This window comes from Bombus vancouverensis, chromosome 4, assembly GCF_051014615.1.
Source record: "Bombus vancouverensis nearcticus chromosome 4, iyBomVanc1_principal, whole genome shotgun sequence".
Classification (NCBI taxonomy): domain Eukaryota; kingdom Metazoa; phylum Arthropoda; class Insecta; order Hymenoptera; family Apidae; genus Bombus; species Bombus vancouverensis.
In genome coordinates this window covers 13,570,693-13,596,491 of record NC_134914.1, presented here as the reverse complement: position 1 = coordinate 13,596,491, position 25,799 = coordinate 13,570,693, and the positions used below count along the sequence as shown (strand labels likewise).

Below are 25,799 nucleotides of genomic sequence, written 5' to 3'. Positions count from 1 at the left end.
GCGAATAATTTTTTCTTCGTGAATAATTATCGACGAAGAGAACAATTATTCGGTTACCAATAACCATCCCTAAATAATGAGAAATATTTCCTGTTATGAATAATGCTTACTGTTCATTGATACGTATTTTCATCGCCGATAATACGATAATAATATTAAAAACCAAAAACAATTCCATCGCCGATAAATGGTTAATCACCAATAATGGTTATTACAGTTATCATACAGTAGTCGAGAAATATTTGCGTTACCCATAATGGTTATTCATAATTCGTAACCGAAATCAATTTCGGCCCATCGATGGTGGTTAACGATAACCAACGAAATTTTCACCATTTACGGTGGATTTGATTTTCTGGCTAAAATCAAATAAGTCTTTTATTTCATGATATAACTAGACCGCGGATATTTATGCAAACTTATATTTTCACCAATATACATAATTAAAAAAACTGTAACTTGGATGAAAAATTCTGCTCTAGTATAGTATCTGGGTCGCAAAATATTCGGCTAGAATGAGATTTTGTAAAAATTTCGGGTCGTTTGTCACGAAAATAAGGTGTAATAAATATCCGTCAACCTGTTGATGTGTGACGTTCGCGTGGATTTTGACGATACCTTTTTTAAAATTTGCTACTCAACCTACTGTACGGTTTGTTCTGTATGCATTTGAATCGCGAGTATTCGATTAGGTTCGAGTTATTTTTTATTATGCGGCCGGTAAGACGGTGATTATACGAAGAGCGGTAAGCGGTAAACGGCAAAATTGATATTCGAAGCGCTGGGCAATGGCTGTGTGCCATCGCTTGTTTCACCGCTTACCGCTCACCGCTCTGTATGATCACAATCTTTCGCCGATTTCTAAAGTTACGACCTTTGTCGGCTAGATGTTCGTCAGTACGATTGGTTAGAACCAATTTCGTTTCCGCGGGATATGCTGCACATTGCCCGAAATAAAATCTAAAACCAAAAATTGTCATCTATTAAATATTATAAAGTACAGAAGTGGATTTATCTTGACGTTAATGGCGCTATATAAGCGACAAACATCGGAAGGTTATGGAGGCCCAAACGTACTTGTCGAAAAGATTAGTAAACAATTATCAGAACTTCTTTTTAACTCAAAATAAATTTGTTAGTACGCGAAGAAAATGTTAGCTTGGTTAGAACGATATTTGTCGAAACAGTACGTCGTACGAATATTCGGGACGCCGATCGAGAGCACTCGATAGGCCCATTACGAAACATTCCGGAGGATTTTTGCGTTTTCTAGAATGCGTGCAAAATGCGTAAAAAATAATCGATTAGTATCAGGCCCCCGAAGGATTAGGTCCGTCACTGACAAACTGTACCATACTTTGGATATTTCATATATTTCTGCATCTTATGTGTATATTATTCTGTACACCCCTTGCATCTGCAGATTTTCTATAAACGCATAAAAATCTAGTTACGTATACTGTTCCCGTATGCTTGGAATCAGTTCGAATAATTTCCTGGTTCCCCGTACGTCGGTTACGCGCGATTACGCATTGACGAACGTGTATTCGATCCGACTAATTGTCTTTCGCTTATCGGTTATATACTCTATGGATGATGGTTGCGAGGCGCGCCACGTCCAACAAATTGCGCAGATCTGGTTCTGTGCCTGCCAGTTCGAATTATCGCGTACGCGTCGCGCGAACAATCCGTGCAACTGTCGGTCCGACGACGTATCTCGTTCGTGGTCTCCCTCAAACTTCCGTCCGGAGACGTGAATTTCCATGACAGGATGTTCCCCTATTCTCTCTCTGGCTCTGTTGCTCGTCGCGGTGCAAACTAGTGGAACGGATCGCGATTCTTCTCTCCCTCTCTCCCTTTTTCTATTTTTCTCATTCTAGTCTCTCCCTCTCCACGGCTAGTGTGCACGTTCGTTTCCTCTGACGTTCACTTTTCTTAGCCGCTCGCGGTAATTCGACACTTGTGTATACATATTACAGAGGCACAGTTATCTTCTTAAGATTTCGTTTTCATAACCTGTTAGATCAGAAGAGGAAAGTTCGTCCGGATCAGAGAACAACGCCCTCTATGAGTTTCTGTAAGTTTGTCAATCGTTTGGTTCTTTGTTCGATATTTGGACATGCCTGCGACGGTATTAGTATATACGGTCTATGATACCTTTTATCTTGATCGTACCGCGCGTGTTGTACGAAACATTTGGAAATTTCTATTAGCGCCGTCGGCGTCGCTATCATGATCTTGTTGGTAGAGTTTCGAACAGATCTGGAAATGTATGTAGAAATTAACGAGACTCGTTTAGTGAATTTTGATTTAGTGAAAGTATATAATATTTCACGGAGATCGCAAAAGCGTTTAAAGAGACAGTTATCTGTTGCATCAGTAAACTTTATCAGCCATATAAATCAACCATTGTTGACACGTACGGATATCAGCAGGTAAGGCTCGATTAACTTAAGAACAACTAAAATAGTCTTTTTTGTGAGCTACGAGTGTGTTTCTATGAGAGTCGTCAGCTCGAAGAATATCGATACCCGTTTAAGTTTATAATCACTACGAATATCGTATAAGAAATTTTGTCACGCATTTTGTCCGGTAAACAAACGCAGTTACAGGAAGAAGAATAATAAGCCTCGATATTCAGTGGGATTACATTTAACCTAACCTAACTTAACGCTCATTGTACGCTTAACATTGCTATTCACGCTGTATACTAATTCTTTATGAAATACACGTTTGCAATAAAAATATCTTGCAATTTCTATATATATTCTCCGATTGTTCTCAAATTTCACCAATATACGAAATCACGATGCTGTCTCGTTGCAACTGTGCTAGCGAAATTTCCAAACGTTCAACGATAAACGAACGATAAAGTTTGAAATTCGATATTATCGAAAAGCAAGCGCCGCGCGAGAAAGGAATTCCATTCCATCTATCTTCAATTTATTTTCACACGTAGCGTCACTAAGATTACCGAGACACCCTGTATTCGCGTTTTATTTCGCACGAAGATCGACGTTATCCATTCAGACCTTATTTGAATAAGCAGGTTTTTATCCCGTTTCCGCGACACACGGTCAATGCAGAGTCTATCGTATTCGCTAGTCACGATTGGTGTTTCTTTATCCATGACGCGAGTGCAAGTGAAAGGAAACAAGACTCTTCTTTCGGCTATCTCTCCAGCGTGGACAATAAACAATAGCGCACGGCAGCAGCGCATCGCGAGATCTCTCTATCGTATACTTATTCCTTTGCTTTCCTTTCTTATCGACACGAAACATCGGCTGGCTATGAGAAAGACGCGGTACTTACTTAATCACGGTAATTTATGTACCTCGCCAATTATCGCAAAATCGCGTTACGCTGTCACGTGTCTCTGCCGCTTGTTTATATTCTCTTTTTCTCGATCCCGAAGCTATCGTAAGTTACGCGCTAATTGAACAAATTCTTCGCTTCTTCCACCTCTGTTTCGTGGCTTTTTCGTTCCAATGGATAGAATTTCACTTTCGTATACAGGGTGTTCACGTGACTAGTAGTTGGCGTTTTTTCGCCCAACGATGAGTACGAGGAGGAAATGAAAGAGGAAATTCGACGAATAACGATAATATCTTCTTCACAAGCGCAAAAATCAACGTTCTTTTTAAACGATGCGATCTTCCCGTTCTTCTTGCGTATCATCGAACCCTCTTGTCGTTCTACGAGAAAAGAATAACATTGTCGAAAACTTAGTGTAAACTTAATTAACAACTCGGATTAATTCAGAAGATATTCTAACTTTAATTTTCTACATGTCGTTTGTATCTATGTCTTCGTCTTACCGATCTTGTCCGACAAATTTTATAAAATTGAAGTTGAACTACCTTTCGAATAATCAATTTTCGACCGCGTTAGCCTAATCCTTTTTTTTTCGTAGAACGACGAGAGCGAGCGTGCAGTTCACTTTCAACCATTTGTTTCGTTCCTTTCTCATTTTTTCCTCGTATTTATCGTTTGCGAGAAGAACGTTAGCTGGCGATGGCGTGGACACCCTGTATACAGGGTGGCAAGAATTAACGCTTGACTATCTTCGTTGTTTTTGAAGATATAAAAAAACTTTATGAACAGAAGTTGCTCGATATAGAGAGAACTATAATATGGTGGTAGAAGATACGGTAGAACTTCGTTTCTACAAACCAGTTTTTGTTTACCGTCGGTTGATATACGAACTCGTAAATGATCGAATTATTCGAACTACGCTCGGCCGTATATTCGGTTACACGAACGCGTATTCTGAAACAGTGTTGGGCAGAATTTTATAACGAATAAAGATAGAGAATGAAATTTTATTCACCACCGATGAACAAATATAAATATTCAGTCGAACGAGTATTTATTCGAGCAAGCAATTATTCGTGTTAAAAATTCATCGGAATAAAAATTTAATCGAATAGCCACGGTAGAATTATGTTATCCATTTATTGTAATGTTGACTTTTATAATTAACTTTCCTCGAAACGGCGGATTAGAAAGTTTATCGTTACTTGCTAGATTATTCGTCTGATAAATTAATACTAAGAATTGTATCTGTATACAGGGTGGCTGGTAACTGGCGATACAAGCGGAAAGGAGGTGATTCTACGCGAGAAAAGAAGTCGAAAATATACAATAAGATTTTTTTTTTAATTTTTCCATCGAGACAACGATCTACAGCGAGATCCGTTATAACGAGACGCGATAAAGTGCAGGCGTACCGAGCCAAAATTCAAAGTCGATTTTCTCGGAAACAAAGCCTCGAACGAAAAATGTTTATTCTATATTTTCGACTTCTTTTTACGCGTAGAATCACCCCCTTTCCGCTTGTACCACCAGTTACCAACCACCCTGTACGCTCGTAAACGATTACGCGATAACGAAAAATTCTTCGTACTATTATTCGAATAATTCCGCAAAGAATATATTTCTTTTATTATCTTCATTTATTATTATAAAACCATATTTCTATAATAAAATTCATCGTCAATTTTTCTCGAAAATCCCTACATACAAATATACGTACTAAACAGCTGGCCACAGAGAAGGCTAATCACGAGGACAAGAAATTAATTAAAAAACAATCGATTTCGCTAGATATTCCAGTAGATATTAAACACGTACTAGCAATTTGTAAAACTTGCATAGTAAAATATTAATCGAATGATGTAAGTTGATGCGACGAACAAAGTTCGGATAAACAGAATTCCAGCGGACATAGCTAACCGTCTGTTTCGCGTATCATACGGCCAATTTCGCTCTTTCCGAAGCTCTTTCGCTTCCCTCTCTGATCTATATCAACCGGATTACCTGCAATTCTGCTTCTTTTTTCCAATTCGCGCCACACTCTTCAATTCGAACGTTTGATTCGATCTCCGCCGGAACTACCTAATCAACAGTCTCTCCTCTGTCGCCGTATTCCGCGTAGAAATTTCCGCCCGCTGATTGAAAGATACTCGCGTTACCGTGCGCCATGAAAGCGTAATCCCAGTGAAAATCGCATTTACGGATCGCGTTACATCGATACCAGTTGAAAAGCGACGCGTTTTCCAGCCGCGCCGCGGCGACAAGGCCATCGCGCCACGTTAAAGATCGGATGGTTCAGCGAACGAAAACAGGAAACTGGTAATTAATGCATCCTCCAGCAGCCGACCTCGATGATCGTTTGTATCGATCCGATGAGCCGAGCTCGCGGAATCGCGAAATCTCGCCACAGATATCCACTTTGTTTCGCAATGATCGTTGGTTCGCGAATCGTTTCGTTCGCCGAGTCGGACGAAGTATGGTCGGCTCCAAAGTTCTCAGTTTCCTTGTTTCGTTACGTAATTCAGCTTTGTAGAGCCGGTAACGTTCGATATTTTAACTCGAGCGTGGTCTCTACTCGTCGTCAGACGGTTTCCAAAGTTACGCGTTGGTTATCGTTTCGCGAACGTTTTCTTCGCGAATTTTTGCAATTAGCAATTGGATGGAAGATGGTTACTCGTATTTTCGTAAATAAATACGACTAAGGGGGAATTATTTTTGTGGGAACAAGTAACGAGGTACTGGAACAGCAATTGGTTTCAACTTTCAAATATTACGAGAATTCTATTTAATATTTCTATTAATGTACCTTTCCTATTAATGTATTATACCTAGTATTTCTATTATGTACCTATAATACGCAGAAAGTGTGTAAAGTATTCAAAGTATTAGGTTGTCGCGAAGGTTTCTTTGGTTTCATAAAGAAACGATAGATACATGATACTTTTCGTTTTATATTATTTTTACTGAATTACGTACGATGCGTTTTCTTCTGTTTCTATTGGCATGGCAACTAAGTGATTGCGGATTTTGTCGATACCACCTAACGACAAAATCCGCAATCACTTAGTTGCCAAGCCGATATTATTACGATCATACGTAGTTCGATAGAATAATACGAAACAAAAGATGTGCTGTATCTGTTGTTTCTTATAAAACCAGAGAAACTTTCGGGACAACCTAATACCTTGAATACTTTACACACTTTCTGCGTATTATAGGTACTTATTTTTCCATATGCAAGTATCTAAAGATAGAACAGAGACGATCAAAGAGTTTGAGAAACCAGACATTTTCCTCTCATCGTATTTATTTGCAAGTTCATGTTTCGTGTCTTTAGCTATGTTCTAGTCGTGATTTATTTTTTCTAATTTACGAAGAAGAACCAAGCTCAGTTTTTAGATCATTGGTAAATAACTACCATAATAATATTATACAGGGTGGTTGGTAACTGGTGGTAAAAGCGGGAAGGGGGTGATTCTACGCGGAAAAAGAAGTCGAAAATATAGAATACAAATTTTTCGTTCGAGGCTTCGTTTTCGAGAAAATCGACTTTGAATTTTGGCTCGGTACGCGCGCACTTTATCGCGTCTCGTTATAACGGATCTCACTGTAGATCGTTGTCTCGATGGAAAAATTAAAAAAAAAATATTTATTCTATATTTTCGACTTCTTTTTTCGCGTAAAATCACCCCCTTTCCGCTTGTACCACCGGTTACCAACCACCCTGTATAATATATAATCATAATATCAGAATAATAATAATAATTAATAAATAACTGACATACATATCTGTTCACATTATACACGCATCGACTACGATTTTGCACTTTCAGAATTTCCTACAAATAAATAAACTTGCCATGCATAAACGTTCACGGTATAGTCGTCTTCTTATGGGTCGTTGGCGCTTTAACTTGTGAAATCGATCAGCGAGATAAGTTGTGCTTGATCCAGTTTCCAATAAAGAAAGGAAACGAGGGTTTACGAATTCGCTTTAATCGACGATAAAGTCGCAGGTGGCCCTGACGCGTGCGTGATTTTCACGTGTAGCCGATCATTTCGAACATGGCAAAAATAGATCGTGATTGCCTCGAACGTTATTGCTGACACAAGCTGCTTTCGATGCAGAACCTTGTACGCTCGATGCGGTCGCAACGCTTTCGGCGTCAAATAGCCGACTACAGACAAAAGGAAGTTTGAAACTGAAGGGTAAAGGGTGGGAAAGAAGGAGTAATGGGCATCGCTGGTGATTTTCCATTTAATGGAAAGTGCAACTGCGAAATGATCAAACAACGACGATTATAACGTTCGAAATGTCTCCATAAGACGAGAATTAAAGATTTTAAAGACAGAAAGGTGTATTGGTTGTTAAAACCAAACCAAACAAAAATTTGACCACATTTGGCGAATTAACATCTTCCTTCGTCTGTCTTTAAAAAGAGAAAAAGTGATCACCAAACGAAAATGAAAAATATTTCACCTCGGTGTTGGCCCATGAAGCTTCTCTTTGATTTTTAAGTGGGTTGAGATTTGTCCAGGTTTTTACGAATTTTCGTTCGTCCTCTCCTCGAAAAAGAGTTATCGTCAGATGAAAATTAATGAAAGAGCTGACTATTTTTATTTGCAGCGTAGCAGAACGAAAATTTTTCGTAGACAAATGTGGTTAAATCGTGGGCGGTCGTATGGCATTTAAAAGTCAACGGAGAAGTTCATAGGGCACCGATGTGAAACTTTTTTCAACTTTCATTTGGTGATCCTTTTTTTTTTTTTTTTTTTGAAGAGTGGACAAACAAAGATTTCGATTGGACAAAGCAGTATCGTAGAGTAATAGTAGTAGTAGTAGTAAAGTACTGTTTGGCTTTTGTACAAATTTACCCTTGGGGGTTGACAACTTCACCTAGCTCGCTCTGCACACTGCAACGAAAGACAAATGAAAATGATCGACATTTCATTAATTATTCTTTCTAGGACGTCTAACAATATGTAACGCGTGAACTTCATTTCATACGGTTGAATTCATCGAATGTTATTCTTTTCCTAGTGGACGAAAATGTTGAAAGTTAATTTTTTCGAGAAAGCTACTTCGCGATGTTCCTTGAATCGATCCCTGCGCGAAATATTTCGTACTATATCGGTAACAGTCGTGCAGCTTTTCTCGATTACATCGCTGCTTTTGTCAGTTACAGTTCTATTTTGTAAAATTGTACCTCTGTTCCATCGCTTGTCCTTTCGTTGTTCTTTCGTCTGCTATTCTATATACAGGGTGATTGGTAACTGGTGGTACAAGCGGAAAGGGGGTGATTCTACGCGAAAAAAGAAGTCGAAAATATAGAATAAAAATTTTTCGTTCGAGGCTTCGTTTTCGAGAAAATCGATTTTGAATTTTGGCTCGGTACGCGGGCACTTTATCGCGTCTCGTTATAACGGATCTCACTGTAGATCGTTGTCTCGATGGAAAAATTAAAAAAAAAATCTTATTGTATATTTTCGACTTCTTTTCTCGCGTAGAATCACCCCCTTTCCGCTTGTATCACCAGTTACCAACCACCCTGTATATAGATATACAGCCACGTTTCAATATACTTGATAAATTTTCAAGGTCGATTTTCTCGAAAACTGAACCTTCACCGACAAAAGTTTACTCCATATTTTGTTCTAATTTTCTGTCGCACCCTGTATATATTATCATCACACATCCATAATATTACACCTATTGGGTTGGCAACTAAGTGATCGCGGATTTTGTCAATAGATGGTATCGATAAAATCCGCAATCGCTTAGTTGCCAACCCAATATTAACCAGTTAGCCGCGGAATTTAGTTTTAGACATTTCTCATGGGCTTAGGACCATGCATCTGTGTATGCACAGTTACGTAAATCGTCGTGCTAAGTCAGATTAGGTTAACCCTATTGTTAGGTTAGGTTGAGTGGGTAAACAGATACAAATGGCGACGAATGAAACACGGTGAGATAAAGTTTTTGTCCGACGCGTATACTCGCGAAACGCAATTAACTGGTCGAAAGACGATAATAATTGTAGCGTTGGAGAACGATCGTTTTCTATAGGTTTTCTCTTTCGAATCTGCTGTTTCACTTAGATCGGCTTGGATAGGCGTGGATAGGATTAATTATTTGACCAAGCTGCAAAAATCAGGATTTATCGAGCATAGTGTGGCGCTTTAATAAACAGCGAGGAAAGCGAGTCCTTGCTTTCTCACCGGTTTTGCACGAACGCAAGCGTGACCGGCCGTTTTGCATTAGAAGCTTTCGCTTTCAGAAACATATACATTACGAGTTATTATAGAGACACGACTATAGCAAGAACCGTGTGTGTCGAGACGCGGCAAATTATATACTTTTGCTTTAGGCTTTTATGCGTTTCTCTCCGGTGTTGGGTCTTGCCAGATGTTGGAGCGATTTTCGCGAACTCTTCCTCTTTCATAGATCCATCGATCGCTTGTAATAGAAAGCCACATGACATTAACGGATGAACATATTCTATTTATAGTCGCAGCCGATAGTCAATGATACACCAATAATAGTTTCTTTTAATATTGTTAGCACCGGTGTTGTTCAGATCGATGTCTAAAAGTCACCTTTACGTTTCCAAGAAGACCTTACTACTTTCTATCTTTGTATCGGTATTCTTGTCATTTGTTTCCTGTAAAGGATCGATCGCCAAACTTTGTAACGAGAAGAGGAGACGCGTATTGATTCGATTGGACATCGTTCAGAGACATTGTTTTTATTTGCAAATGGATTTGTATCTGTGTGTGCACATTTACATCAATCGTCGTGCTAAGTCAGGTTAGGTTAACCGTATTGTTGGGTTAGGTTAAATCCAAAGGATCGTCAAACTTTGTAACGAGAAGAGGAAACGCGTATTGATTCGATTGGACATCGTTCAGAGACATTGTTTTTATTTGCAAATGGATTTGTATCTGTATATGCACAGTTACATCAATCGTCGTGCTAAGTCAGGTTAGGTTAACCGTATTGTTGGGTTAGGTTAAATCTAAAGGATCGTCAAACTTTGTAACGAGAAGAGGAGACGCGTATTGATTCGATTGGACATCGTTCAGAGACATTGTTTTTATTTGCAAATGGATTTGTATCTGTATATGCACAGTTACATCAATCGTCGTGCTAAGTCAGGTTAGGTTAACCGTATTGTTGGGTTAGGTTAAATCCAAAGGATCGTCAAACTTTGTAACGAGAAGAGGAAACGCGTATTGATTCGATTGGACATCGTTCAGAGACATTGTTTTTATTTGCAAATGGATTTGTATCTGTATATGCACAGTTACATCAATCGTCGTGCTAAGTCAGGTTAGGTTAACCGTATTGGTGGGTTAGGTTAAATCTAAAGGATCGTCAAACTTTGTAACGAGAAGAGGAGACGCCTATTGATTCGATTGGACATCGTTCAGAGACATTGTTTTTATTTGCAAATGGATTTGTATCTGTGTGTGCACAGTTACATCAATCGTCGTGCTAAGTCAGGTTAGGTTAACCGTATTGTTGGGTTAGGTTAAATCCAAAGGATCGTCAAACTTTGTAACGAGAAGAGGAGACGCGTATTGATTCGATTGGACATCGTTCAGAGACATTGTTTTTATTTGCAAATGGATTTATATCTGTGTATGCACATTTACATCAATCGTCGTGCTAAGTCAGGTTAGGTTAATCCTATTATTGGGTTAGGTTAAACCTAGTCCGGATGATCGACTGCTGTTTCTATATATTTCTCGCGATAATTTTGTATTTTTAACGACATTCTTCCGACGGTGTTAGGTCGATGTATGGACCGATAGTTTGAGGTTATAACTCCGTTACCAGAGCAGTTACAAAAGAGTGTCAAAGGAGAAAGACGAACGCTTCGAAGAGTACGTAGGACGTCCGTAGGAGCGTGATTTTTTAAGAAGTATAATGTGGTGCATATGAGATGGACGATTGTATCATTTCTCTTAAATGCAAATGCATATTTTTTTTTACACGTAGATAGATTCCTGCCATCATTATACGCAAAAAGATATCGGGGTATAAAAGATATACGGTGGCAAAAAAATTATTAATCGTCGAGATATTTCAAAAGATATGTCCTTATTGAAGAAGATGCTCAAAAGCTTCTCCGTTATATCGTAAACATCTCAAACAGCGGTTAATCAGTATTATCCACTGTTTTAATTTTCCAATAGAATTTAAAGGATCTAAACAAATCTTGTTTTTTAAATAACGAATAAATACATAGACGTTTTTGTCATGAGCGGACAGATCAAAGACGACAGTTACGAAAATCCCACGAGCGTTTTTTTTTTAATTTAAGCATCTTCCTTTAATAAGCTGTATTTATCTTTTTTTTTAATATTTCGACGATTAATAATTTTTTTTACCATTGCATTCCCGATACTTTTTTACGTCGTGGATCGACTAAAGGAGAATCTACCTATGTAAAAAAAATATGCATATTCATTTAAAAAAATAATGCACTAGTTGATTGCACGTGCATCATTGTACGCCTACAGAAGCGTGGTCGTGCGGACATAGTACTCTTTGAACCATTCGACTTTTCTCTTTGATATTTTTTCGTGACTGCACTGGCAACGGAGTTGCAACCGGAAACTATTACGTGACCCATCCTGTATATATCAAAAATTCCCAATATGGAAGCTTCAAATTTATTTATACACTTGTTGTATAATCGCGTCATTTTAGGAGTACGTTACGAGTACGATTAGGGGTACGTATGTTTGGACAGATGTGTGAAAAACGAAGCCTATCGAAGGAAAAAAAAAGGTTTGTCTGAAACGTTGACTTTGCACGTGGAAATTGATCGATTTCAGCATGGTAATTGATTTGTCACTTCTCAATTGATCGATTTGAGTGCAGTAATTGATTTGGAACTTGCAAATTGATGGATTTGAGCTTAGTAATTGATTTGGAAGTTCTAGATTGATTGATTTGAGTTGAGTAATTGATTTGGCAATCGTAAATTGATTGATTGCAGCTTATTAATTCGTTTGAGCTCGTTAATCCATTTCGTACCTTTGAATTGATAGATTTGAGTATAATCATTGATTCGACACCTATAAATTGATCTATTTAAGCTTATTAATTGATTTGTGAGTCGCGAATTGATTGATTTGAGCTTATTAATTCGTTTGAGCTCGTTAATCCATTTGGTACTTTTGAATTGATAGATTTGAGTATAATAATTGATTCGGCGCCTATAAATTGATTGATTCGAGCTTATTAATTGATTCGACACCTATAAATTGATCTATTTAAGCTTATTAATTGTTTTGTGGGTCGTGAATTGATTGATTTGAGCTTATTAATTCGGTTGAGCTCGTTAAGTCACTTGGTACTTTTGAATTGATAGATTTGAGTATAATAATTGATTCGACACTTATAAATCGATTGATTCGAGCTTGTTAATTGATTGGCCACCTACAAATTGATCTATTTAAACTTTTTAATTGTTTTGTGGGTCGTGAATTGATTGATTTGAGCTTATTAATTGATACAACACCTACAAATTGATCTATTTGAGCTTATTAATTGATTCGGCAGTCGTAAACTGATTGATTTGAGCTTATTAATTCATTTAAGCTCGTTAATCCATTTGGTACTTTTGAATTGATAGATTTGAATTAATTGATTCGACGCCTATAAATTTATCGATTTGAGCTTATTAATCGATTCGCCACTTGCAAATTGATTTGTTTCAGCTGATGAATTGATTTTGTAAATTGATCGACTTGACCTTATTTGATCTGAGCTTATTAATTGATTCGTCACTTACAAACAACATTGGTTTGATCTTAATTGGCCTGGCCAATTTGTGGCCAAACTGCCACAAATTAATTTCCTCCCGTTATTCGTTAGCGGATAAAAATTTGCAGTCGGGTTCCTTAACATATAAGTGACTCGTATAAAATATTGCTACCCACGAAAGAGAACATCATCAACACGATCAATTAGTATTTCATCGTAGAGTGTTTGCGAGTCTTGTGATCAAGTGGCAGATAAAAATACATTGGTGTGGGGAGGGGGGACAGCACAGAACGTTTAACAAAACGAGCAAAAGTACGGAGAACGGATGCACGGAGGAAACAATTAACAAACGTGGCGTCTCGTTAGTAACGGCTAGACGATTCGTTATTGTGACAACCAATTATTACCAGACTGTCCTCCTATTCGCTTTGTGTCGCACGGAACGAAGTTAAATTTGTTTTTAATTGCTTGGTTATCGCAAGGATGAAGCTCCCGTTAACGTTGCGGGACTTTCAGCTGGCCACTCCTTTGGATTTTTATCCGTACCTACATTAAACCAGCGTTCCATAGCTAACTGTACAGAGGATGACACGGAAAATTTCGAAGATTCGTGTCGCGATATACCGAGTGCGACCTGATAACACGTTCAAGCAGGCGTAAGACGATTGCTCGTGCAAACATAGCAATCTAAAGCAATTTCTTCGCTCGTCCGCTTAGTCAGAAAATTAATTAGAAAATCTAGTTGGCCGATTTATCAACTATGCTTGAACGTGGCTAAAGTCCGGACTGCAGTAAGTAATCGACCAGAGGTTGTTCTACCAGTGGAAATAAGTGGAAAACGTGGCTGAACCTCGATTTCCATCATTTTTAATCGTTTGTTGAAATCAACGGCTAGGTAGACGATCAGCAACAGCGTTGACCGATCCCAATGAAATATTTTCAGCATAAATGTGCATAATCTTGCAGATGAGCATAAATCTTCAAAACGTATTTTTGAAGTTTTCGTTACAAGCTCGAACAAAGAAGTCGCAAAAAGTGGTCTTCGTCCATCGCGATTTCCATCGATTCGTAATTTTCTCCAAACTCTTTCCAGACGCGTCGTCCGGTAAACTGATCCTTCTAACTGGCCCCAAAAAATCGTTTGGCCCAATTCCAACAAAGTTATTCTGCTTTAAAGGATGGACGAAGAATCGTACGTCTGACTGTACGTACAGCCAACTAGCCTAAAGTTTCTCGCCAGTGACATCGATCAGATTAGGTAGAAGTTACGGTGACAAATAACGTTAGATAGTCGATCGAATCAGCAGCAAAGTTCTTTTCAAAGTGGAGAAAGTGGCGCAATCGCGGACCATTTATTTAGGTAATTCTTGTGTAACGTGTAAGTTAAGTTGGGAACAAATGATCAGAGAAAGTCTGGTATTACGTGCACAAAGAGTGGGTTTAGGTTCTTTCGGGAATATCATTTTGATCTTCTAAAATAACATTCTCTCGATGCTCGTTGTTAATCAGTGGCCGTACGAGTCTTCTTCGCTTACCTTGAAACTTCTCGAACTTTTCTATTGGCAACTAAGTGATTGCGGATTTTGTCATTAGGTAGTAACGACAGAACCCGCGGTCACTTAGTTTCCAAGCCAATATAAGTTTCTATTTCATGGAATTGTCCTGCGTGAGTTCTCCTGCTCGACTGTTTTAAAGAAATTATTTACAGGTACAAAGTAAGACAAAATAATATAATATAATATAAATATAACGATATAATAGTTAAGACAAAATAAAAGTTCGCTGGATACGTACAAACTTACGCTCGCTATGCAACATGTGCATCGAACGTGTAAAACTTTCGTGCAAAAGTATGCAAAATGAAAGTATCGAAACGAAGTATGCGTACTATAAATTAAGAAACATAGACTTTTAATTAGAAAACATTTCCTCTATTTTTGCCTGTTAGTGCATAAGATCTTTGTCGATGTTCGTACATTTTTGCAAGTCTGAACGTTTAATAAACAAGAAACATGAGTTTTACATCGGGCGACCGTCTACCTAGACCAGGCCATATACCGCGGGCCAGCCGGACACCAGATGCCCGCTCATCCTTACAACGTACCCTCAATAGCCTAAGTACCCGTCATAAATCCCATTAATTTGCTTGCTAAGGTCCTGCAGACTCTCGTTGACGTCTCTCCTCGCGAGTGCGTCTCTCCGCGATTGGTCGAAAAAACAATGAGCGTGGTATGTTCCTTACACCGTTCAACGACTGAAATAATTTCAGCTTACACAAGTTTCGTTTCTCTGCTCGTATACAGGGTCATTGGTAATGGTACAAGCGGAAAGGGGGTGATTCTACGCGAAAAAAGAAGTCGAAAATATAGAATACAAATTTTTCGTTCGAGGCTTTGTTTTCGAGAAAATCGACTTTGAATTGTCGCTCGGTACGCCTGCACTTTATCGCGTCTCGTTATAACGGATCTCACTGTAGATCGTTGTCTCGATGGAAAAATTAAAAAAAAAATTTGTATTCTATATTTTCGACTTCTTTTTTCGCGTAGAATCGTCCCCTTTCCGCTTGTACCACCGGTTAACAACCACCCTGTATATAGTCGCGAGTAAAAATAGTGAGATCCGTTATAACGTACCGCACGCGTACCGAGCGACAATTCAAAGTCGATTTTCTCGAAAACAAAGCCTCGAACGAAAAATTTTTATTCTATATTTTCGACTTCTTTTTTCGCGTAGAATCACCCCCATTACGCTTGTACCACCAGTTACCAACCACCGTGTATATCGTGAATAGGAAACTTCACGTAAACATGGAATTATAAAAATCTATTGGGTTGGCAACTAAGCGATCGCGGGATTTGTCATTACCACCTAATGACAAAACCCGCGATCACTTAGGTGCCAACCCATTAGTTCGAAGAACCTAGCGAGTGTCGCGTGGTATTTGTGGTTCGCGTGATGTCGAAATCACGTCGTACGTATAAGCAGTAGATTATGCTAGGATTATCAGTGCCGCGGGGGAGAAACGAGCGGCAATTTCCGTCCGACCGAACGTCTCATTCTCCTTCGACGTTTCAACGCCAGACGCAATTATTTGAACGGTTGCTGCTCGTCGAGCCGCGGACAAACTTCGAAAAGAAGGAATTTATTCGTAAGAAGTGGAATTATTTGTCAGCCGGAGATTCCTCTGCGAAGACCACGACGAAGCAGGCCGTAAGTTTTAATCCCCTTCAGACCGGTTTCCGACGATCGAGTTTATATTATCGCCCGTCCCTCCAGCACGTGCAAATCTCGTTACAGACTCTGGCAAATTGGATTAATTCGACTATGCGTTCGCCGCTCTAATTTGCAGCTACAGTTTATCGGGTTATATGCGTGCACCTGTCCGAACAATCTTCCTCCGTGGAAACTTTCAATCGTTCAACATCCTCGTTTCTCTATTCTTTCGTAGATATTCGATGTTATTATGTTGTGTTCGGCAACTAAGTGATTGCGGGTTTTGTCATTACCACCTAATGAGAAAATCCGCAATCACTTAGTTGCCACTCGACATATCGACACTTTGCTCTCATCTTGCAACTGTTGGCGAAGAGATAACATTGACGAATTCGCTCTTACGTACTTGCTGCGGTATCCCATAAAAGTATTGACTACCGATAAATGAAACGGTAAAAAAAGTAATGAATGTTGTAAACGAAACGCGATGAAGGTGTTTTTACGTTGCACGCTCGAGTAGTATTCTTATCGATGTATTAGATATAATATCGATTGGTTGGAAAGTTCGTTCGGATTTCGAAGGAATTTAATAAAATTAGAAATTTTGTTACCTCTGAACCGGGCAAATTGTCTTCGAACGTATCAGGCTAAAAAATGCCACTCAAAGTGTCTTTAAATATGCTCGTTCATTTTTAACGAAATATTACGCGCTTGTTAAATGCTGCTAGACAAGTTCGTTCGGATTTTTATGTCTTTGGCTGATTAAAAAATCCTATGGAAAAGTTTCTCGCCGAGAAACCCGACAGGTTCTGCAAGGAGTCGAATATTCAAGTTGCGCGAAAGATGGCGAAAGGTCGTGGCATCTACATAATTCGATAAATGTGTACCGAATCGAAATGTAAATCGAAACGAGCTAAATAAAGATCGCTATAATTCTGATCTCTATAGTAGTGGTATCATTGCATGGAATATTTCGGTTAGGTTTAAATACCTGTTGACTGTCCCGTCTTCGGGGATACGGTCGAAGAGCATAGAAAAGACTGCGAGTGCTGAGAAACGAGCTTTTCAGGAGGAAAAGGAAGCTTATGCGTCGACGTAGTCCAAATTCGTGAAAAAAGAAATATCTCTCAGTCGCAGAGAAAATTCGATGATAAATCATGTAAAAGTAATATTTCTCAATTTGTCTTGGTTCAAAGAATTCGCTGTTTGTCTTTGAAAAACTTTTATACGCTTTATACGACAACGACAGGTTTGCGAGCGAAGCTCGGGCTTGCACGATGTTTCGTTTTACGCCATTGCCTGTTAATTTTGTTAGTCACTTGTCGAGACAAATGGTACCCCGCTGGGGGTAGCCACCCACGTGATAATCAAATAGCTAAAAAATTCTACCAAATGTCCAAATTGGATAAATTGTGAATGTGAAATATTAAAAAAAAAAAAAAAAAAAAAACACTTGTCGAGATATTACGGTGTCCCATATCAGATACGGTTGTCCTACTATTTTCATCTTCTGTCCTACTATTTGTACTTTTACTGCGAATTTTTCTGCAACTTTATTGTTCTGAGAATAACAATTAAGAGAATTGAAATTACATTGAAAATTGTTTTGCCTACCAGGTACTATAGCAAGCGCTATAATTTGCGTATTACCGAAAGAATGTCGCCACAGATTGGGTAACTAGGTTCTAGGATTTAGGTTTCAGGTTGTAAACTTTGATTTACAAGTTTGGCACAAGTAAGCTCGATGTTTTGCAACGAGCGGTATTACTGAAATCCAAAAAGAAATGGACGAAGAGAATAAATGATAATAATAAAGAGTACTTTATTTACTTTGGATATCTTTTTCATATTATTTGCATTCGAATCTCTTGTAAAGCCATACAAATCTGATATAAATCTGATTATAGTTCGATGGATAGATAATTATGGTAGTTCGATTGGCAAACGAACGATCGCGATTGAAAACTTTTTCCATAAAACATCTTACGTCATAACAAGTAAAAAAGTAAAAGAGAAAGAAAGAAAAAAAAAATAAAGGAAAAGGAAGAAGGAAAAATGCGATCGCTTAACGAGTGAAAGCACGAAACACGTGGCGCGTACTGGCCGACTCCAGGAAAGAAAACGGTCGGTTAGTGAACCAAAACGAATTTCAGTAGTACTAGCGAGAGAGACGAAACGAATGGCGTGAAAGTGAAAAGAAATATTTATCACGCACGTAGATCTAGATTTAATTGATTTGAAGTCGAATGAATCCGTGTCCTGAATTCTTATCCTGAAGAGGACAGAGTAACACGATGAGTTAAAAGACTCGTTTCTCGAATTATACAGGGTGGTTGGTAACTGGTGGTACAAGCGGAAGGGGGGCGATTCTACGCGAAAAAAGAAGTCGAAAATATAGAATACAAATTTCTCGTTCGAGGCTTTGTTTTCGAGAAAATCGACTTTGAATTTTGGCTCGGTACGCCTGCACTTTATCGCGTCTCGTTATAACGGATCTCACTGTAGATCGTTGTCTCGATGGAAAAATTAAAAAAAAAATTTTTATTCTATATTTTCGACTTCTTTTTTCGCGTAGAATCACCCCCTTTCCGCTTGTACCACCAGTTACCAACCACCCTGTATATAAGTTCGCAATATCTTTGAAATTTTCATACACGAGCAGTGAACGTCGTAAATAGCGCAAAATGTGAACGACGATGTGATATAAAGTGTTATTCTTGTTATTATTATAGTTATCTTTGTTATTATTATATGGTATTCTCAACGCGAGAATTGATTGTAATTTCAACAAATAAATAAAAAAAAAAAATTATTATATGGTAGAGAAAACCGAGGCAAAAGGTAGTAGAAATAAAAATATTGAAAATCATCGTTGTGAATGATTTTAACTCTAATTCTCGAGAATATTTCCTTCTTCTTTGATACGACGAATTCCATGAAATTAAAGTTAGAACATCTTTTAGAACTAATCGGTCTTCGACCATGTTATACTGATGGCTTTGGGTTGGCAACTAAGTGATTGCGGATTTTGTCAATACCACCTAATGGACAAATCCGCAATAATTTAGTTGCCAACCAATAGGTAGAATGTCGAGAGGATTTAACGCGCTCCAAAAGAAAAAGGTTGCCACTAAAAAAAAGATAATAGAACCGCAAAATGCACGTGCATTTTTGCATTCGTCGAGAAGATATTTTCGTGAATATCTAGTTCACTTTGAATCATTGATAATATTTTTTCCTTATACTTTACGAGAAAAATGGTAGTAACAACGCGAACACCCTGTGTATAACGAACAACGTGACTTTTCAACAGCGTAAAGTATCTTTTCCTAAAGAAAATGTGCTTTAAAATTATCATACCAATTACTCCTTGCGCGAAAAAGATTCTGTTAATCTTTAATTCGAATGTACGACACGAATGTCATACACTTATTGTTATTACTATCAATTAGCCTATCCCCTGCTATTACTATTAATAAACCTACCTATATCCAAACTCTGATTACTATTAATTATTTAATTTATTATTGTTGCATCCGATTGCGTGGCTCGTTACGAAACACACGCACATACACACACACACACACACACACACACACACACACAGATGTTCTCTGTTCCCTATGTATTTTCATTCTGAGGCGCGCCGCCGATTCTCTCTCTCTCTCTCTTCAAATTACATGCTTATGTCCCACTGTATTACCAGCCATAATTATTCGAACAATGCAGCTTTAATACTTGGCTCGTGCCATAAAAGTTAAATAATGGTTCGTTGCCACTGTTAAAACCTATATACGAACCTTTCTTCGAACAAAGAATATCGTTCTCTGATTGTATCGCTGGTTAGAAATTGTGCGTGTTTACGTGTCTCAAATTTCAATTATTCAAGCGATGTCCAACGACCTTTCAAGTCGTACGAATAATCACGAGCAACAGTGTATATGCACGGCTGGTCACGGAACTGTTCGGACGTATTAGAGGCGCGTGTGTATTTCATGTTAGTTTAGAGCGACATAATAAGATAAGAAGTTGAAATTTGTTCTCCTCGAATATTTTTTCTACGTTCCACTCGACGATCATATTCGTGGGAATAGTGGATAAAAAAAAAATGGAATAGGATACGACAACGAACGATTATATTCTGGGTATCGAATTTGAAATTTCAGAAATTCTCAATAAACGTTTGTTATTCGATTCTGTAACGTTAGATTTATACAAGAAATATTATTATTATTATTATTTTCTGTTTATCGTAGTCCGGCTTAAAGCCTGGTGCAATATCTGTTAGTGTGAAGGTATAATTTTCGGCGTAATACAGGGTGGTTGGTAACTGGTGGTACAAGCGGAAAAGGGGTGATTCTACGCGAAAAAAGAAGTCGAAAATATAGAACAAAAATTTTTTTTTTTAATTTTTCCATCGAGACAACGATCTACAGTGAGATCCGTTATAACGAGACGCGATAAAGTGCAGGCGTACCGAGCCAAAATTCAATGTCGATTTTCTCGAAAACAAAGCCTCGAACGAAAAATTTGTATTCTATATTTTCGACTTCTTTTTTCGCGTAGAATCACCCCCTTTCCGCTTGTACCACCAGTTACCAAGCATCCTGTATAATTGAAGGTAGAAGTGTGCACATAACCTTACTATTATACAGGGTGGTGGTAACTGGTGGTACACGCGGAAAAAAGAAGTCGAAAATATAGAATACAAATTTTTTCTTTTTTCTTTTAACTTTTCCATAGAGACAACGATCTACAGTGAGATCCGTTATAACGAGACGCGATAAAGTGCAGGCGTACCGAGCCAAAATTCAATGTCGATTTTCTCGAAAACAAAGCCTCGAACGAAAAATTTGTATTCTATATTTTCGACTTCTTTTTTCGCGTAGAATCACCCCCTTTCCGCTTGTACCGCCAGTTACCAACCACCCTGTATAATAAATTATAGCAGAATATAACACGATGTATATAGCTAGCTAACATAGCATGGAACAACATAATGTAACGTGATACGTAGCATAGATAACACGATACAATATATCGTAGCATAGGTACAGCGTATTTCAAATTTTACTTCAGCGTTCTAGTTTCTATAATTGTCGATCTTATCCGTTTCCTGACGTTTCTCTGCTTCTAATTCGACTTAATATTCTTCCTCATATAATACTCCTCCGGACAGAATGCCCTTAGTTTCTAATTCGTTTAATTTTTAATATCTCCGTGAGCTTCGCTATACGTAGATTTTCATTTTATCTTGTTCAATTAGTTTTTCAGTAATTTGTTCCCTAATATTCCCCACCGGGTTTCTTCCGTCGTTCTATTCTTCGCAGCGTATCGTTGATTTCGTGATCGCGGTGATGTAATTTGCTTCTCACTTGTGAGAGGCAATTTCGCCTGACGGCTGGCTAATTTGAAAATAAAATACGATATATGCATAGCGAACAATTTATACTTTGAAAGTTAAGCACCGAATGTTCAGCCAGATATTCGCCAATTAATATTTACCATTCTATCCTGTAATGACGTTTACCTTACGATCCTACGCGATCGAAGTAATTCGCTTGTCAGCTATGCGACCCAATTTTTCCTCGCGTCTCTGGTTAACCGGAAAATAAAATATAGAACGTGCATGTAGAACGACTATACGTGTACCTTGAAAATCAAGCGTAAAACATTCGGCCAGATAATGTCAATGAATATTTATTATGCTATCCTATAATCGTTTGGAAATAAAACAGAATGTGTAACGAGCAATTATTAACAAGGCGAATGTAATTGAATATAAAACACTGGCGCAGGTATTTTCGCACGACCAACCGCATGTTATACGATTTCAGACGAGATTCCACGAGATTCTCACGATTCTGCTTGGCTACAGATAAATATGTATGCAGTTATCATCGGTCGATTATTCGTTACGGAAGGATGTTCATTGAATCGAGTGAATGGCAAAGCAGTTCTTTCACGTTGAAACAACTCGGCGGCCCCTCCGAGTGAACGTCTCTCGAGGTAGTAAATAAAATCGTTCCGCTATCGAGACAACCTTTCTACGTGCACGCTTTTTTAACCACGTAAATCGCACCGTTTCTTTTCCCTGTCGGACTTTTTAACAACTTCTTACCGGACGACCTTAGCCATTCGATTCGATATCGATCGACAGATGCCTGAGTGGACAGTATAGGATTTGAAACCTGTTCTACTTGATCGACCAGTAGGATGCCTGGCTGTGATATTATTATGCAATCTGCTAGTGCAAACAATTCACCATCGTCGTTTTTTCTTCAACGTCGTCGTTGTAAAACAGTTCTCGCGTGAGGGACAGTTGAGAATCGCTTGAACGTACGGTAGAGCTTGCTCGTTCGTCTGGATTCATCGATTTCGTATAATGCAAATTTATAAGCTCTGCCCGCCTATTTATGATTTTTTATTCATTTAGCAGAAGTCGAATCGAATCGACAGAAGCACGTGCAACCGAATTAACGGAGATTTCGTCCCAGTAAATGGAATTCGGGTGTACAACTTCTTTAATTTCATTTATCGCGATACAAATAGGAAATTGGTGCGCGTGAACGCCGTATTCAATCGAAATGAATCGCCGGACGATAGAAAGAAACGCGAAGTAGAATCGAAGTTTCGCTTACGAAATATTATTCCCCGCTTTTCCATAGTTTACAGAGTTTTGCGTGTTACGCGCGTCCTCCTACTTCTGCGCGCTTTTTAATTTCCGGTAAATGTGTCGAGTTTCGCAGTCCTGTTAATCGTAAACGAAAATATACAAAATTAATGAAAAATATATGCAAAATATATAAATAAGCAGTAATTCAGAATTGAAATTACATAAAATATATAAAATCGTAAATGAAAGTATATACAGAGTGGTTGGTAACTGGTGGCACAAGCGAAAAGGGGATGATTCTACGCGAAAAAAGAAGTCGAAAATATAGAATAACAATTTTTCGTTCGAGGCTTTGTTTTCGAGAAAATCGACTTTGAATTTTGGCTCGGTACGCCTGCACTTTATCGCGTCTCGTTATAACGGATCTCACTGTAGATCGTTGTCTCGATGGAAAAATTAAAAACAAAATTTTTATTCTATACTTTCGACTTCGTTTTTCGCGTAGAATCGCCCCCTTTCCGCTTGTACCACCAGTTACCAACCACCCTGTATATAGCCGCGAGTAAAAATATACAGAAAGCGGTAAATATCAATAACAAAATACGTCCGATGTTAGTAAAAAATCCAATCTTTGCACAATGATATTGCGTTGTGACAGGAGCAGAAAAGAATAGCATTATCGAACCGGGGCAAATTGACACGATAAACAACAGATACGAACGATAATTAATTATCATGCTGCAACCAGTACTATGATAAATAGCACGGTGATATTCGTAATAACGCGTTCTTATATATTTTACTGTGGGAGCTGCGATAGATTGAAATATATCGCGCTATAAATTGGAGTGGGCAAAGCAATTAGGGCAAAGAAGGAGGAAGGAGCAAGGGGAATGTATAGAGGAAAGTTGGACTGAGAAATCAGAGGAGGAAATACGATAACAAAGAAGATATGGGGCAATACGTAAGATGTAGATTTATGTAGATAGATAATAATATAAATTATAAGGGATAGACGTGGTTAATTGTACGAACAGCTGATAGAGTTTAGATTAATTTATGATCGTTGTTCTGGTTTATTTTCTATTTGTTTTGTTCATGCGTAAGAGCATATTTTGTGTAACTTCGTTTTCTTGTAAATAGTATACATACTGCACCATAAAATTTCATTTTTCGTATTCTTTATCGTAGTACATGTTATCACATGTTACAATTTGTCAATTATACGCTGTATATCGTTGGATGGTTTACATTCGCTTTAATCTCACTTTTCGTCGTTTCTTATCGTTAAACGTTGCTTAGCTCAAGTTCACGTAGCTAAGTGGTTCTATTTATCTTTACTTTCTACTTATTTCTATTTGTCTTTCACTTTTACTTAATTTGCTTAATCAGATTTATATTTGCTTACCTTAAATACTTAACACTCGCATTATAACATTTGCTCAAATATTATTTCGTTATCGTTATAATTAAGCAAGTAAGCTGTAATTAAGTAAACCTACGCTATACAACTCATTAACGCTTCTTGCATTTATCGAAAATGTCATAAAACAGTACCAATTTGTAATAGCTGCTATAGTCTGTCGCTTAGATCCGCAGCTACTTAATACTGTATGTGTACTTAAGCAAACGTGTACTTAAGCAAATGAGTGTTCGGTGTAGTCCTGTGTCCCTGAGCTTCTCTCGTTCGTTTCAGCACAATGCTCATATTTTCACTGTTTCTTGTACGTAATGAAGTAGTCTTCTTGCATCGTCTTCAGTTTATACCGCCACTGTCTCTTCCACTGTTTCTCTTCTCTTCTCTTCAAACGCGCTGCTCTCGTTTCTTCATATAGAACACCTTCCAGTAATATGTGTTCCGCGTTGTCTTCTTTCTACCTGTTGCACAATACGCGTAATTTCTTTTTCTCTATTTTTTCGTTGTCGTCTTAAAATATTGTACCTGTGCACTTTTGATAGATTTCTGATGAGTAAAAAATTATGAAACTCGATGCAGAGGTATAAAATGTACATATGTTTGTATCACGCAATTTTTGTTTGCTGCCCCGGGTTTTAATCGAGCCACAAGAATCCGATTATTTTCCGATTTTCCCTTACAACTCGCTGTAACGTCGATCGATCTTTTACCAAATGTTAGTCCTAACTGAAAGAAGTAACTTTTATCGGAAGAGTTTTTTTAACGGAATAACGCGAGATCGGAAAATAAAGGGACCTCTGTGGGTCAATTTCACCCCGGAAGAGCGAAGTTATATCCTTTGCGTATCCTCGAAGCAGCATAATTTTCTGAATTTGCGCGTCCTCCCTTGTAAATCGTTAACATCGCCGAAAATCTATTAGTCCAAGAAATTATATATTATACAGGGTGGTTTGGTAACTGGTGGTACAAGCGGAAAGGGGGTGATTCTACGCGAAAAAAGAAGTCGAAAATATAGAATACAAATTTCTCGTTCGAGGCTTTGTTTTCGAGAAAATCGACTTTGAATTTTCGCTCGGTACGTGTGCACTTTATCGCGTCTCGTTATAACGAATCCCACTGTAGATCGTTGTCTCGATGGAAAAATTAAAAAAAGAAATTTTTATTCTATATTTTCGACTTCTTTTTTCGCGTAGAACCACCCCCTTTCAGCTTGTACCGCCAATTACCAACCACCCTGTATAATAGTAAGGTTATGTGCACACTTCTAACTTCAATTATACAGGGTGGTTGGTAACTGGTGGTACAAGCGGAAAGGGGGTGATTCTACGCGAAAAAAGAAGTCGAAAATATAGAATACAAATTTCTCGTTCGAGGCTTTGTTTTCGAGAAAATCGACTTTGAATTTTGGCTCGGTACGCCTGCACTTTATCGCGTCTCGTTATAACGAATCCCACTGTAGA

The 25,799-nt window shown here is 38.2% G+C and overlaps 1 protein-coding gene across 4 annotated transcripts in view; it reads left to right on the top strand.

The window, feature by feature from the left end:
- LOC117156507 (uncharacterized) overlaps positions 1–25,799 on the top strand; it is a 51,305-nt gene that overhangs the window by 1,943 nt on the left and 23,563 nt on the right. The window contains exon 1 of one of the 4 annotated variants that reach the window (XM_033333585.2): positions 1,673–2,077. The exons of 2 other annotated variants lie outside the window; for them this stretch is intronic. Coding sequence is in view for 1 of the 2 variants with exons in the window: in XM_033333581.2 (XP_033189472.1) it covers positions 16,085–16,303 (219 nt within the window). In the remaining variant the exon portion in view is untranslated. Of the gene's footprint in view, positions 1–1,672; positions 2,078–16,069; positions 16,304–25,799 lie in introns of those variants that run through there. One more of the 4 variants, XM_033333581.2, reaches the window with a different exon arrangement.